The 14,976-nt window shown below is 39.2% G+C and overlaps 1 protein-coding gene across 1 annotated transcript; it reads left to right on the top strand.

The window, feature by feature from the left end:
• Positions 1-9,055: 9,055 nt before the first annotated feature.
• On the top strand, positions 9,056-14,428 carry LOC311042985 (uncharacterized protein; the record flags this gene model as incomplete). The annotated part of the gene is made up of 6 exons (XM_084054095.1): positions 9,056-9,066; positions 12,421-12,491; positions 12,856-12,886; positions 13,338-13,384; positions 13,473-13,598; positions 14,364-14,428. The coding sequence occupies 6 exons, from the start codon at positions 9,056-9,058 to the stop codon at positions 14,426-14,428; spliced, it is 351 nt and encodes a 116-aa protein (XP_083910221.1).
• Between the last annotated feature and the right edge of the window lie 548 nt (positions 14,429-14,976).

Raw genomic sequence — 14,976 nt, 5'->3', positions numbered from 1 at the left:
ACTACATTGGATCCATTACACCACTCCTTTTTTCCATTTTCTGAAAAGTAACTGTTATGGACATACATGGTTTCCACCTGACAGCGACAAAATGGAATTTCAGACAGAGGAAGCACTGACACGGCCCCTACACAAAGAAGAAAAGATGATTCCATCTGTGAGCTGATCTGTTGTGCAGTGTCTTGCCTCTGTAGCTACACGTTCTGGTGGATTATACAGTGGTTCTCACACGTTTTCATGTCAAGGACCCCCAAATCCATGCGTATTTGGCCGTGGACCTAAATCAGATTTTGTGGCAGTGGACCTAAAAATCTAGTCTAGTTTTGTCTAAAAAAATCTAGTCGCGTTGTGGGCTTGTAGATCGGCTATTTTCCAATAGCCGATCTACATGTATACAGGGTTAAAGTGGTTCAACTGATTTTGCTGGGGACCCCCTGACCCCCAGAACCAATGGACCATATAGTTATCTGAAGGCAATCAAGTTAACAATGGCAATCAAGTCTTTGTTGCTGTTATTTTGTTTGACAATTAATATGGACATACAGTACAGCCAAACTTACCCTATACACCAAATCTCAAAAATAGCCTATCTACAAGCTCCCAGCGTGTTACGTTGCATTTCGACACACTGTGAGCTTGTAGATCTGCAATTTTGACCGAATGTTCACCCCATAATAGGGGATGCTTGGGTACGTGGTTAAGCTGCTCAATAATCTTTTGTAGGCTACTGGATTAGTTATATTTGCCTTGATAAAAGTCTGATATATTGGAGTAAGAAAATGTGTACATAATGTAATTCCAATCCAGGTACAGCCCTATGCACATTAACAAAAATGACTCTGACGCAATGGAGCCAGTTTGTACTGTATAGTGTCCAGTGTGCATTGTAAAGCCAGTCATTTCATTATGATGTATTACTTTAGAACTATACATATTGTAGATATGTTAAATCATGATGACTCAATAAGTAAAAAAAATAAGCAGTTAATGTATTTATAGAAAACACATGTAACAATAGAGCGTCGCAGTTCCCGCCCACTTCCAGTTGCCGGAAGTAAATACTCAATGCATTTTTCCCATTGACTTTTCCGAAAATATTTATATAAATTAATTTAAGCCTAGAATGAAGCTATCCAGGATGCTGGTGAATCAAGACCATAAAACGTTTGATTCTGTGAAAAAACTTTTTTGAAAACGGCACAACAAAGGGTATTTATTAAACATAGTATATCATATCATTAAATATAAATTTTTTAAAAATCACAGAAAAAAAGGTTTTATGGTCATGATTCACCAGAATCCTGGATGGCTTTATTCTAGGCTTAAATTCATTGATATAAATATTTTTGGAAAAGTCAATGGGAAAAATGCATTGAGTATTTACTTCCGGCACCCGGATTCTGCGCAACTGCGATGCTCTATAAAAGTTGTAATATAGTTACATCTGTGGCGGACTGGCAGTGTTCTGCATCTGCAAACAGGCTTACATTATGAACAAAACACTGAGCCAAGCGATGATCCAAATAGACTGTGTTTAAAGGGTGACACCACGTGGCCATTTTGTGATACTACACGTGAAAAATAAATGATGGCCAAAATTGTAGGGTTCTATTATGTACTACACGTGACTCTGTCTGCAATGCTACACTGTAGCATCATCAAATCATATACCAGAGGGCCGTGAATAGATCCCCATCACTGACAAAAGGTGCAATTTGGTGATCAAAGGTCAAGGTAGGACGCGTCAGGCAATGAGTTATATCTACAGCAGTGTTCTCCCAAACAGTGGGTCAGGTGTGTGTCTGGACATACTGTATGCCCATATACAGTATATGCCCCTGAGTAAGGCTATTTCACCCCTTTACTTCACTTCAAAGGTTATGTCGCTCCTCTTCATCTGACATCATTTTGTCTCTATAAGATCCTTGTCATTTTTCACAGAGACTGCTGTTCTAGTCTGTGTGTCCTGGCTTTGGTTCCCTGAGGAGTAGAGGGTGTTTCTTACACTTCATGACCAGCTTCTTGGTGACTTCTCTGCACATGCTCCTCAGACAGTGAACTCTGAGGTCTGTAACTCTGAGAGCGTGCATATGGAACCAAATGGAGCCGTAAGGGTCCATTTGGACCCCCGGTGGTCCCCGGACCAGAGAAACAGTGCTCTATGAATTCCTGCTGTCTCTTTTATTGAGGAGATGGCTGTTACAGGGGCAAAGCAGCAGGAGGATGTACTGCAGACATGATTAAAGCAAGCCGCTGTGGGCCTGTGTATTACATGTTAATACTTCCTCTCTGGCCCTCTGAGCTTGCCTCAGCTTATTGGATAACAATCAATACAGAAGGGGCGGTGATGAAGGACCTCATTAGACTGGTCTCTGGTCTTCATCTCCCCAGTGTAGGCAGGCTGCCTCCAGGCCAATAAAAAAAGAACAATATCCTGCCGATTTCACTATGTACCACTAGCCACACAGTGTCCTTTTCTGAGCAGTGCAGTATGAGCTTCACTATCATTTCAGTGTTGCTGATAACGAGGAAAAATCTTGGTTGAGCTTTCCGAATATTGTCCTCATCAAGGACAATGTATGCATGGGAAGTAGAATTGGCTCGATGCGAGAATACAAGATTTGAAATGCAACCAGTCCCGTCCTACACTGAATAGTCAACATTGACCTTTGAGCACCAAATTGGATCATATGTCAGATATCAGAATTACAATAATCTTTATTCTCACCTAACAGGTTTACTGTGAAGTGGGTGAATATTTATTCATTTATTCTGTTTGTGCAGCCTCCATCATTTTGTAGTTTTCTGTGAGAAGAGAGAGGATATAGCGATAGAGTGAGAGCAGAAGAGAAAAGAAATGCGGGATAGAAATGGGTCGAATAAACAAATAAAGATATATTTACACAGATAGCATAGCGTAGGTGACAGCAAGTACAGTATGTATATGATGTTTATAACATTAGCATCCTATGCAGGTGTTCTTGTAGAAACACTAGCATCATAGCATAAAAAACACATACCTTACATGGTTAAAACCACCTCAGGTGAAACAACGGCAGGTAGAAATCTGCCAGGGAGACTAGACCAACATATAAAGGAAGTATTCCAGCCTGGAGGCAGGTGGTGTTAATGCCTTGATCAACAGATAGGCCTATGGATTTATAGATGACGTTTCATGGCTTTGTGTTGTGATTTGATGACTATACCATAACAGCTATCATGGGAGAAGAAAATGACCAGAGGAGCATCATACATCATAAGCTAGCCTGTTCCCCTCTTTTCTTACCACTCCGTCTAGAGCACCGGTTCTCAACTTCAGGTCCAGGGACAACCTGGGGTCAAAATGGACCTTTACAGGTCTGTAACTCTGAGAGTGTACAGATTTGTACACAGAGTTGAATTAACAGTTTAACACTGAGGATTTGACAGTGTAGATCGATTGGTGTGTAGAGAGTAAAACAAAGGGTGTGAAATGGGGATCCATGACCCGGTGCATAGCAAAGTGGGGGTCCTTGAAATTAAAAAGGTTGATTATCACTGAACCAACTAATCACTGAATTAATCACTGAACCAGGGTCCAGGCCCAATTTTGAGGACCGGTGATCTAGATCAGTGGTTCTCAACCTTTTCAGGCCGCGACCCCTCAAAATAATCATATTTGAACTGGGGGCCCCCAAAATAAACGTATTTGAACTGGGGACCCCCCAACATAATCATATTTTAACTGGGGACCCCCAACATAATCATATTTTAACTGGGGACCCCCCCCACCCTGACAAGCACTTTGAATGTAGGCTAGGAGTTGAGGCAATACATTTTGATCTGCTATTTTCCACAATTGTTGCCTCCTTCTTATATTGACAATTTGGCCAATGTTTGATTGTTTCTAGTTTGTTGATTACTTTTGATGCAGTAATGGTCTTTTTCTTCCCCTTTTTTTAAAGTATTAAAATGGTCTGAAAAGTCCTTAAATTGTCACTTCACTGTCATCTGGGGACCACCCCAAAATCATGTAGGGTCCCGACCCATAGATTGAGAACCACTGGTGTAAAAATGTTCAATAGTGGAAGGTGTAGGTTGGTAGGTGTGATCACCGTTACGACACACTTCTTTCCTTTTGTTTGTTTTATTTCTCACACTGTGCAGGCCTGCAGGGGGTTACAGGATAAGCAGTTTTAGTTGTGTGGTTTTCTGTATATCAAACAAAATACAGAACAAGGAGAAACGTTACCCACATGTATTCAAAGTAACAAACATAATTTGATTATACTGCACATCAAACATATCCAAACTCAAAACAAACTTACTTAGAATGAACGCACACACAGCAGCCTTTGCTGCTGCTCTCTGCACCAGACCTGACACACCGAGCAAACATTTGATTTTATAGGTGCATGGGATTACAAATCAAATCAGCAGCAGGTGCAACTAATTGGCCAATCAACTGCTGTGCATTCAGAACACATCAAAGTGAAATCAAAGGGTCCATTTTGGAGGAAAAACAGAAACAATACTACTAAACTTAGGGTTTGGGGAATCTTCTTAACAACTGGTCTAGAGTGCTTGTGGCAGAGGCACACGTTCTATCTCACCTTGATGGCTGCTCATCAGTCATTTATGGCAGAGTGCAGCCCAAAAAAAGATCTGCCTGAGCTTCAAATAGCTCAGAATAAAGCTGCAAGGCTCACACTGCAGTGTCTGTCAGTGAGACAGAGTACAAACTACAAAGAGAATGTATGCCTGTCTGTCATGGCTCAGAGTTGCTGAGAGGTTGCCTTGCAATTTAACGGGTCCCTTTGGGAAAAAGTAAACAACCAAGCTGTCTGTATACTCACAAATAAATTATGTGAAAGACCAGCCTAGTCACACTATTTTGCATTACAGTAAAACATTTTTCTGGGGACCCCCTGGAACTAGCATTAGCTTTTTTTTTTTGCACTGGCAGATTTGTCTGGTTTCCAGGGTACCCTGGAACCCCTTCAAGGACCCCTGGGGGTCCCCAGAACCCACTTTGAGAACCACTGTGTTAATGTAAACAGCCACATTGTCTGTACTCACAAATAAAATACCTGAAAGATCAACATAGTCACACTATCAGGCAGACTACTAGGGGCTATAGTCAAAACCAAAACCCAGAACAGACAGTGTGCTGATCTGTACTGTACAGTAGGGCCATCACAAGGTGGAACACGTTACCAGTTGAATCACTGAATCATTCGGCAAAGCACGTTTTAAACAAGACAAAGGTGTCTAATTATGGCATGGCTCCCTTGTGGTTCTCAGGCTTCATGTGGCCAGTCTGTGACGCTATGACTTATCTACGATTTATCACACCATATTTGGGCAAAGTTTCAGCCTGATCCAACCCCCATTCACTTCCGTTATAAGATTAAAGACTCACAGACTCACTCACAGACCCTCTCCTGGACAGCTCGGCCCCTAGCCTACAGGAGCCATGTGGTAAAAATGTATTAGCAACAACCCTGGCGTTAATTAACTGACCTGAACGAGCGTGATGGATTGCAACTTGATGTGTTGTTTAGTTTAGTTGTTTACTTGACCTTTACACGTCATTAACAGGTTTTTATTGAGACAAGGTTACATGTGTTACTAATATGTTATGTTTTTGTTGTGTGTGTGGACCCCAGGAAGAGTAGCTGTTTCCTTAGTGACAGCTAATGAGCATTACAGACAGAGTGACAAAAATTAAACTAGAAAAAGTGCTCCTCGGAGCACAGGTCTCCGCCAGGTCAGGTATGTTATTATGGCCTCCTGGTGGCGCTATAATAGGCCAATGTGAAAAGGGTGGAATTTCTTCTTAGGCCTTTCAATCGGACACTGCATTCATGATTTGAGGCATTTTGTTCCAAAAATTAGTTTTGCTAAATTAGACCTGCTGGTGGCGCTATAACAGGCCAATGTGAATGTGAAAAGGGGGGCATTTCTTCCTCGGCCTAGTGGGAATCTGCATGCAAAAGTTCACAGAAATTGCACACTGCGTTCATGTTTTGAGGTATTTTGTTCAAAACTGACCAATCCTGCAAACTTTGGAAGCCACTGTAAGCCAAATAGGATGGAATATGAAATATCGGACAGATTCATCAGAATCACATGACTATGGAGATGCAGTGTACCAATTTGCGTGTTTTTTGGACAGAATCTGAAGGAATAATCTCCAAAAATGTATTTTACATAAGTCGGCCTCCTGGTGGCGCTGTAAAAAGCAGATGTGAAAAATGCAGTGCAGATGTTTTTCCTTGGCCTCTAGGGAGTGTGCGTGCAAAGTTTCACGCAGATCGGTGCAGTTATAGTTAAAAATGCAAATCGGCCAGTTATAGCGCCACCATGAGGCTGATTTGAAAAATGTCAAGTGGCATTTCTTCCTCGGCCTAGTGGGAATGTGCGTGTGCAATTTTATGGAAATGGCAAGCTGCGTGAATTGATTGGATTGGAGGCAGTTTGTTCAAAACGGACCAATCCTGCAAACTATGGAAGCCAACCTTAGCCAATGAGGATGGAATATGGGAAATTGGACAGATCCGGGTTGATCATACTGTGTACCGATTTGCATGACGTTTGGTTAAAAGCTGTAGGTGTAATGGGAAAAAATGGATTTTGCACAAATCGGCCTCCTGGTGGCGCTATGACAGGCCCATGTGAAAAATGTGGGGCAGAGGTTCTGAATTGGCATCCAGGGAGTGGGTGTGCACAGTTTCGCAGCGACCGGGCCAACGGTGCCGGAGATTAGCTGGTAACACACGGACAGGACACACACACGGACGGACGGAAGGACGGACGGACGGACGGAGGGTAAAACATACTCTCTGGCCATGCCTTTCGGCCTGGCGGAGACAATTACATACATACGTACATGTACGTATTTATGTAATTAAATGTATATATGTACATACTACATACAGACATGTATGTACATACTACATACACACATCTATAAACAGACAGCCTAATATGAATAGTTTTGCAATCAATTTGAGGCAAAAGTTTTTGTTCAGAAATTGCAGATGTACAAGCTCACAATGTGTCGTCAGCTTGTAGATCGGTTATTTGTAAGACATTTGGCGTACCATGTACAGTGAAAAAAGAGTGTGGTTACAACTCAGGTCCGTTTTGCTAAGTATAGAGGGTTTAAGTGTTTAATTGAATGCAGGCAGGGACACGTACAGACAGATAGCACTGCAGCTTCCCGTCAAATCAGATGAGATAAGATAGCCGCAAGGCTAATGAATTGAATTAAAGCCCACTCAGAACTAATACCAGGGATGACCAGACCAGATCATAACAGTCAAATCCTCAGTGTTAATTCAACTCAGAGAGGGTCCAAATGTAACCAAATGGACCTTACTGTATACAAGCGGATAAAGTAACGGTGAGGATTGTAGAAATGTCAAACGGTCATTTCAGTGTCCATCCATATTCCACCTAAAATCCACATGGCAAGACATGCCAGGCCTCCATCCAGTTCCTTGTACAGAACACAGGCTTGATCCTCCTCAGATTCACTTCACCGAGCCAGTGTATTCCGAAGGCCAAATCTGTTCTCTCCAAGTAGTCAACAATATCTTTTTAAACGTCTCGTAATAGAGTAGATCATCTTTTCCGAAGATAAGAGATTGCTATTTTACTGTAAACACAGTACAATATATATATATATTATCATGGCCTCCGAGGATATACAATAGGTTTTACAATAGTTTTCACATTCTCACATTTTATTCCATTGACATCAGTGGAGAAACATGCTCACACGATTGTAGTGGTGTTTCATAGTAGGGGTTGGACGATTATGGATTTTTGATGGTAGGATTATGGTGAGATAATAAGACAATAAGCCTCTCCGACTTACTAACTTACTATAGTGAGATAAGTAATCATGTTACACAATTAATATGATTATTACAGTAAATTGATTCCACAAAACTATGGATGTATAAAATTACAGGAGCCTTTCAAAACACTAATAATACTGTAGCCAAATAATGCAGTAGCCAAATAATACAGACAAAATAATGAATAAAAGTTAACAAAAATGATATTTCTTTGGGGGGAATATACTTCCCCGCAGACACACAATTATGTTGAGCCTCTACGGTTCATCAACTGTGATGTTTTAAACCATGGTTAATAGTAAAACCGGTTAATATAAGTAGTCACATTCCTATTTCACAGTCACACAGAAGAGAGCTTATAGTTTTATAGTTGTATGGCTGCTAATGGAGTTCTAAAACAAATAATATCGAGACGATTTTACAAATTTTGATGGTTTTCCTATAAGTTTAGGCCATGGAACAATAATTCAGTCAGCTCTTCAAGTTGCATTGCATGCGATGACTAACACAGCAGCACATCGTACAGGAAGTTGTCACTTATTTAGCTCTATCTACATTTTTAGCAGTGCAGCAGTCTCACTCTCCTTCTTGGTGAGACAGTACATTTGTCAGAAGCAATTTAGTACCATTTCATACACAGTACTGTGTTGGACATTGCATTACAATCATGGAAATAATTGTTCTTGTTCTCTTGTGTAAGTACTGTATATATGGATAACTTAAATATGACAGAATAATTTTTTTTTTTTTTTTTTTTAACAATCTAAATCAAAGACTTTGTAAAAAAACTAAATATGACAGAATTGACTGCATTTATTTTCTCCCCTTAAAGGTACCTTATCAAAATTGTCCATAGTCCAAAACACAGGTAAGTTATACTTCATTAGTCATTGGAGTTAATATGGAAAGTTGGAAACATGTCCACAGTATATTCAGTGTTTCTGTACATAATATAGGCTTACAAGTTGGTAACGTTAAGAGCTGTTTTAACTGAGTGACAGTATTGTGCAACAAAGTAAGCTTAAAACAAGGCATAAATATTTAATGACCAATGTTGTCTTTCTTGATCTAATCTATAGACATTGTCCCTGCGAGGATAATGACAGATCAGACAACCATAATTGAAGAGGATGACATTAAAGTAACCTGTAGCACGTACGGCAAAAAACAACATGTGAACCAAATGGTTCACATTTATCTGTGTAAGGATGGCCATGGCGTGAGTAAACAGATACAGAAAAAGGATATATTTGACACTGAAATGACCATGAGAAGTGTTAGTACCCAAGAGAGTGGAGCTTACAGTTGTGTCTTCTCTGAAAAAGAATATCCACCCACTAGCGTGTCTGGGAGAGGAGACAACGCAATCTCAATTGAAGTAATAGGTAAGAATATTTTTGAATATTCAGTGTAATCTATCATTACCTAAAAGTGTATTGTATAGATGATAAAAGTATTTTGTATTTGCGTGCGTGCGTGCGTGCGTGCGTGCGTGCGTGCGTGCGTGCGTTCGTGCATACGCGTGCGTTTGCACACTAATCTTACATCTTGCATACTACTAGGCCGAATTTGTGTACATGTAAAATATTCACTACTGTAAGATGTACATGAAAAACTTTTTAGGGAGCATGCACTAAAATCTTTCAAAATATATTTTCATTCCTCTTCTCCCCTTTGTCATGCAGCCAATTTCCTCCCCGCAAACATCGCATTACCAGGCCCGTCCACTGTCAGTGAGGGAGACAGTGTTGAATTCACATGTACCATTTCAGACCCCCTGCCCACAGATGGGAGCACACATCTGATTCACTCTTATCTCAGCAAAAATGGGACAATTGTCCACGTTCAGGCATTTGACGTCAAGCGGATGGAATCAACCTTCACTCTGAAGGGTGTAGGCGTAGAGGATACGGGTCCATACAGCTGTGTAGTGCTGCCATTAAGATCCACTCACAACAGAAAGAGGAAACTTTTTGGAAACAACATAGTGTTTCTTGAAATTCGTGAAGCAGCAATTCCTGTCACAGCAGATGTCACTGTCAGGGTCCCAGGTAAGAAAAACAACAACATGCTTTTGGAGGTGCAATAGAATGAATGAATGAATGAATGAATGAATGAATGAATGAATGAATGAATGAATGAATGAGTGAGTGAGTGAGTGAATGAGTGAGTAAATAAATTCATACATACATACATACATACATACATACATACATACATACATGCATGCATGCATGCATGCATGCATACATACATACATACATACATACATACATACATATACATACATACATTTTTAAAAAATACTAGGTTTACTCATCTACAGTGAGGTTTACTTTGACAACACATTATCACAATGTATTATTAAAAACACTAACTTCCAATGTAGTTTTCATTCACAAACAGCAAACAGTAGGCCTAGATTACCGACAGGTTTGTGTTAATGGGCATACATTGATGCTCTTTGGCTATAAGGATTATAATTGAATTTAAAAAAAAAAAAGATATTGAAGCACCTCTACTTGCAGATAAAACAGCCATGGAAGTAAATTGCTTAATGACCTACGCATAGATTAAGGGCCACTATTCAAATTGTAGGTCATTTGCAATAGTTTACTAAATTTTGAAGACAAATATTTTACTTTTGACGTCACTATATTTCTAGGAAGGGGAAGAAAAGAATACTTTATGATTAATAATGTAGTGGAGTAATGTTTGACAATGAGTATACTTTGACTCAAGTACTGGGGTTGAGCACTTTTTCCACCACTGGTTATGACCCTTAATTCCTAACCATGCTTTTCTGATGTGCTTTCCAGTGCCTGGTGCTAATCTAATGCAAGTCATGGTGTCTTGTACTGTACTTTTAACCCTGCTACTGTTTGCTATCCTCTTCATGTGGGCTCACAAACGAGGTAAGAAGAACTTAAAGATTAATATCACTCAATCTGAGAATTTCCCTCTGCTATTGGTCATGGCTGCAACAGTCAGTAGTAGGCTACATGGACTAATCCCTCTAGGATCAGAAACAACAGACTTGAATTAAGATGTTATGTAGGGCAGGGTGGTTCTCAAAGGATCCCCACATTATTGTGTATATGACTGTGGACCCCCATCTGAAAAGAATATGTGCCAGGGATCCCTGTGCAAGATTTGTATTCTCAAAGTTCTCACATTAAATGTAATTTTGTTCAAGATGTATTTTTAGATAGCAGATCTACAAGCTCACAACATGTTGTGCTTCTTTTCTTTCTTTTTTTTATGAGAGCTTGTAGACCTGTTATTATCAAATAACCCCACTTCACTTTGAACATTACTGATAGATAGGGCAGATGGAAAAGGTGACCGGGTGAAAAACTATAAAGATCTTATGCTGATGAGAATATTTCTCTGGGGATATATCATGAGAATATAGAATCTGTCAACATATTCAAAACATACAAGATTGGTAACAGCACAGATTAGTCTTATCTCCCTTGTTGATGGTGCTGTCCAAGGCTAATGCATTACACTAAATTATGTCTAAATTATTAAATTGAAGGGCTTTCTAATCATATCTAATCAATCTACATTTAGCTCATTCACTTCCAAAAGCAGACCCAAAAAAGTCATAACATAAATGTGTTTAACATCATCACAGAGATTTTGTTCACTCTCTTTTAACAGGGTGTCCAAATTCATGCAATGACTGGTAAGTTATTTTTTCTTCTTTTTTAATCTGACTAATGTCTGTTCACAGGTTGAGAAAAATGAAATGTGTTATTTCAGAGGTTTGCATAGGTGTCATTTCAGAAAAAAATAGGGGGTGGCAAAAGAGTTGCCACCTAAACCCTGTTTGAAAAAAATGAAAAAACAAATAGATGCAATGTGAGTGTGTACTGTAGGCCCAAACCTTTCACCATTTTTGAATAAAGAAAAGACATTTTCCGTTTGCCAATGGCCTACATAATGACATGCCCAAAATAAGGACGCCAGGGTGAAAGTGGCTATAGAATAAAGGGTTGCAAATAAAAAAAACATTTCTACAACATGTGTGATACATGTAACATGAAGATAGATTAGCGTGGATTGTGATGCACTCAGCAGCATCAATCTAAACCGTATCATCTTGAAAAAGTGCACCTCGGAACAAAGGTCGCCAGGTCAGGTAGGTTATTGTGGTTTATCACATGACTATGTAGATAATGGGTACAGATTTGTGTGATGTTTGGACAAAATCTGTAGGAGTAATATAATAAAAAATGTTTGCAAAAATATGCCCCCTGGTGGCGCTATAATAGGGCAATGTCAAAAGGGTGGCATTTGTTCATCAACATAGTGCGAATGTGCGTGTAAAGTTTCACCACAATCGGACGCTGCGTTCATGATTTGAGGCATTATATTGGATACATTTCAAATGTAATATCAAAAGATTTGTTTTACATAAGTCGGCCTCCTGGTGGCACTATAAAACGCAGATGTGAAAAATGCTGGGCAAAGGTTTTTCCTTGGCCCCTAGTCTAGGGAGTGTGCATACAAAGTTTTGCGCACTCGCAAGATGCATATTTCTAACATTACATCGTTTATGTTTCAGTCAACAGGTCAATGATGAGATGCAGATAGGACATGCAGACAGAGCAGACAGCAGACCAGAGGTACACAATGGTACGTAACGTTACACACTCAGTAACTGTAAGTGTGTGTGTGTGTGTGTGTGTGTGTGTGTGTGTGTGTGTGTGTGTGTGTGTGTGTGTGTGTGTGTGTGTGTGTGTGTGTGTGTGTGTGTGTGTGTGTGTGTGTGTGTGTGTGTGTGTGTGTGTTTGCCCCCCCTCTTTGAGAACCAATGCCCGACACTGAAAATGTGTTCAGTGTTGGAGTTATACATATTAATATTAACATATTAACTCTTTTACAGTGTAAGTACCTCTCCCACTCCCCACTAGGCACATGGGTGAAATTGTGCACCCATCCATTTCCTGATGATATCTTGTTTGTAATCTATCCATCAACGTATTTTTTCCATTGCTAGGGGATAATTTCAACTGGCAGGAGCAAGCCCGGTAAGGAGAAATAAAGTACACATTACTAATGATTGATTTAGCCATTGCTGTACTACATGCATATACAACTACAGTGGGGGATACTTGACTACTGTATGATATAATAGAGGTATTATAATTTGGAATTGGCAGGTTGCAAACACAATAACATGCAAAATAAATGTGTTACCCATCTATTTCAAATCCATATTCAGTTCATAATTTTTCACCCATTTCCCCAAATAATTGTACATTCTTATTGTTAATATCAAGTTTCAAAATGTCTGAATTATTTACACAAGAGGCTGTCTTTTCTACAGTTTGACGCTATTTCTATAGATACTTATGACCTTCAAAGACAAATATTGTACTTTTGACAGACCAGGAGTATCTATACTTTGACTCAAGCCCTGGGATTGAGTACTTTCATTGTCCACCACTGATTATGTTATTTATCTTTCTATCTGTTCAGGGATCAGAATGTAATGGTCCATGGTGGCTCTTCCTTAAGCGTCGCAGGTACAGTAGGTACAGCAGTATCTTCAATACAAGGTGACATGTTTGTTATTCCTGAGTAAACAGATAACTTCAGTTCTCTGACATGCAGATCATGATGATTACGATGACTTTGACGACGTCAATGATGATGATACATACGCTTACGTTGATGACTTTGTCCAGGAAATTGTGAACACCTCAGGTCCCATACTACCGTATAACACAATAGTGCCAGGTATGGATACACAATCAGTATAACAAGAATAATGATTGTATTCATATTATTAGGGGTAAAGTGGTATTTTTGTATAGCACTATAACATGTAACAGTAGAATAGAGAAATACAATATAGGACAACATAAAATGCATAAGAAGTAAACAAATACAGTACACTAAGTGTTAGCAGCTGCTTTATCTCCATAGGATGTTTATTGTAACAATAGTTTTGCGTACTAGCCTAGGCAACATTATAGGCATAAACCACTGTACCTTCTCACCACTAGTTTAACAGTTGTGTGTTTTTAGTTTTTTGGGGGGTAGCGGTTTGGGTTGTGTAGTTACCTTGCCATGATGTAACACAAAATCTTGGCAAGATATCTTCAATATTTGCTTCATTAGATAAAAAATGTATCCAATATAATGCTCCCCATTAATTTACAGTACATTGCACGGTAAAACAGGTGTCAAATCATACTTTTAGCATACAAATGAATGTAAGCTGCCAATTAAATTAAAAATATAAAACAGACTCAGTGTTTATACGTGTGGCTCTGGCAAGGTAAACAACCCAAACCTTTAACAAAGTTTAATTGTGCAAACAAACATTTCAGTTTCCACACAGAAAACCACATGTTTATTTTTAGAAGCAGCACCTATCTTGTATTCAGACAATAGTCATTACACAAATAGCCTGCTGTGTGAACTATTGCAAAACCAATACCTAAACTTGAACACACAGGCTAAGAGCAAACATTAACTTTCCGTCTTTGTCATCCACAGAGGCAGCAACTGCAAGTCCAGATGTGTTGTCTATATATGCACAGGTCGAATCAAAAAATACTTAGAACACTCTATTAAGGTTAAGTTGTATGCTGATTGCTGAAACAGCTATCCATATTAAAGCTGCACTACGTAACTTTCCTCTTCTACCCCGGATTTGAACCCGGTTTCCTGCGCAAGTGCTGACAAAAAAATAAACATATTAACAATAAACGTGATAATATTTATTGCATTTATGAAAAAATTTAAAGCTTACCAGAGCTTTTGCAGCTTTCCCCACCTTTTTTTAAAGAGGGAAGTGAGACAGGGGACCCTAGAATATAGCTAAAACCTGTTTATGCCTGATTAAATTATGTTTTTTGTATAAATCTGATGGAGTTGACAACGATCTGGACTTGGACACAACTTTGAAGGGCAAAAACTTTAACAAAAACATTTTTTTTAAAAGGTTGATATTAATAGTACATTCTTACACCTATGTTATCAATACACATTCAATGTTATCAATACACACGTTTTTTTATGCTTTTAACAAAAAAAAAGAAAAGATGTTTGAAGTTGTGAATCCTTGTCTTAGACAAGGGTGTTTTGTGGCAGAGTGCAAGTTTAGATG

Source organism: Gymnoscopelus microlampas, assembly GCF_963454915.1.
Source record: "Gymnoscopelus microlampas genome assembly, chromosome: 1".
NCBI lineage: Eukaryota > Metazoa > Chordata > Actinopteri > Myctophiformes > Myctophidae > Gymnoscopelus > Gymnoscopelus microlampas.
This window is presented reverse-complemented; position numbering and strand designations above follow the sequence as displayed.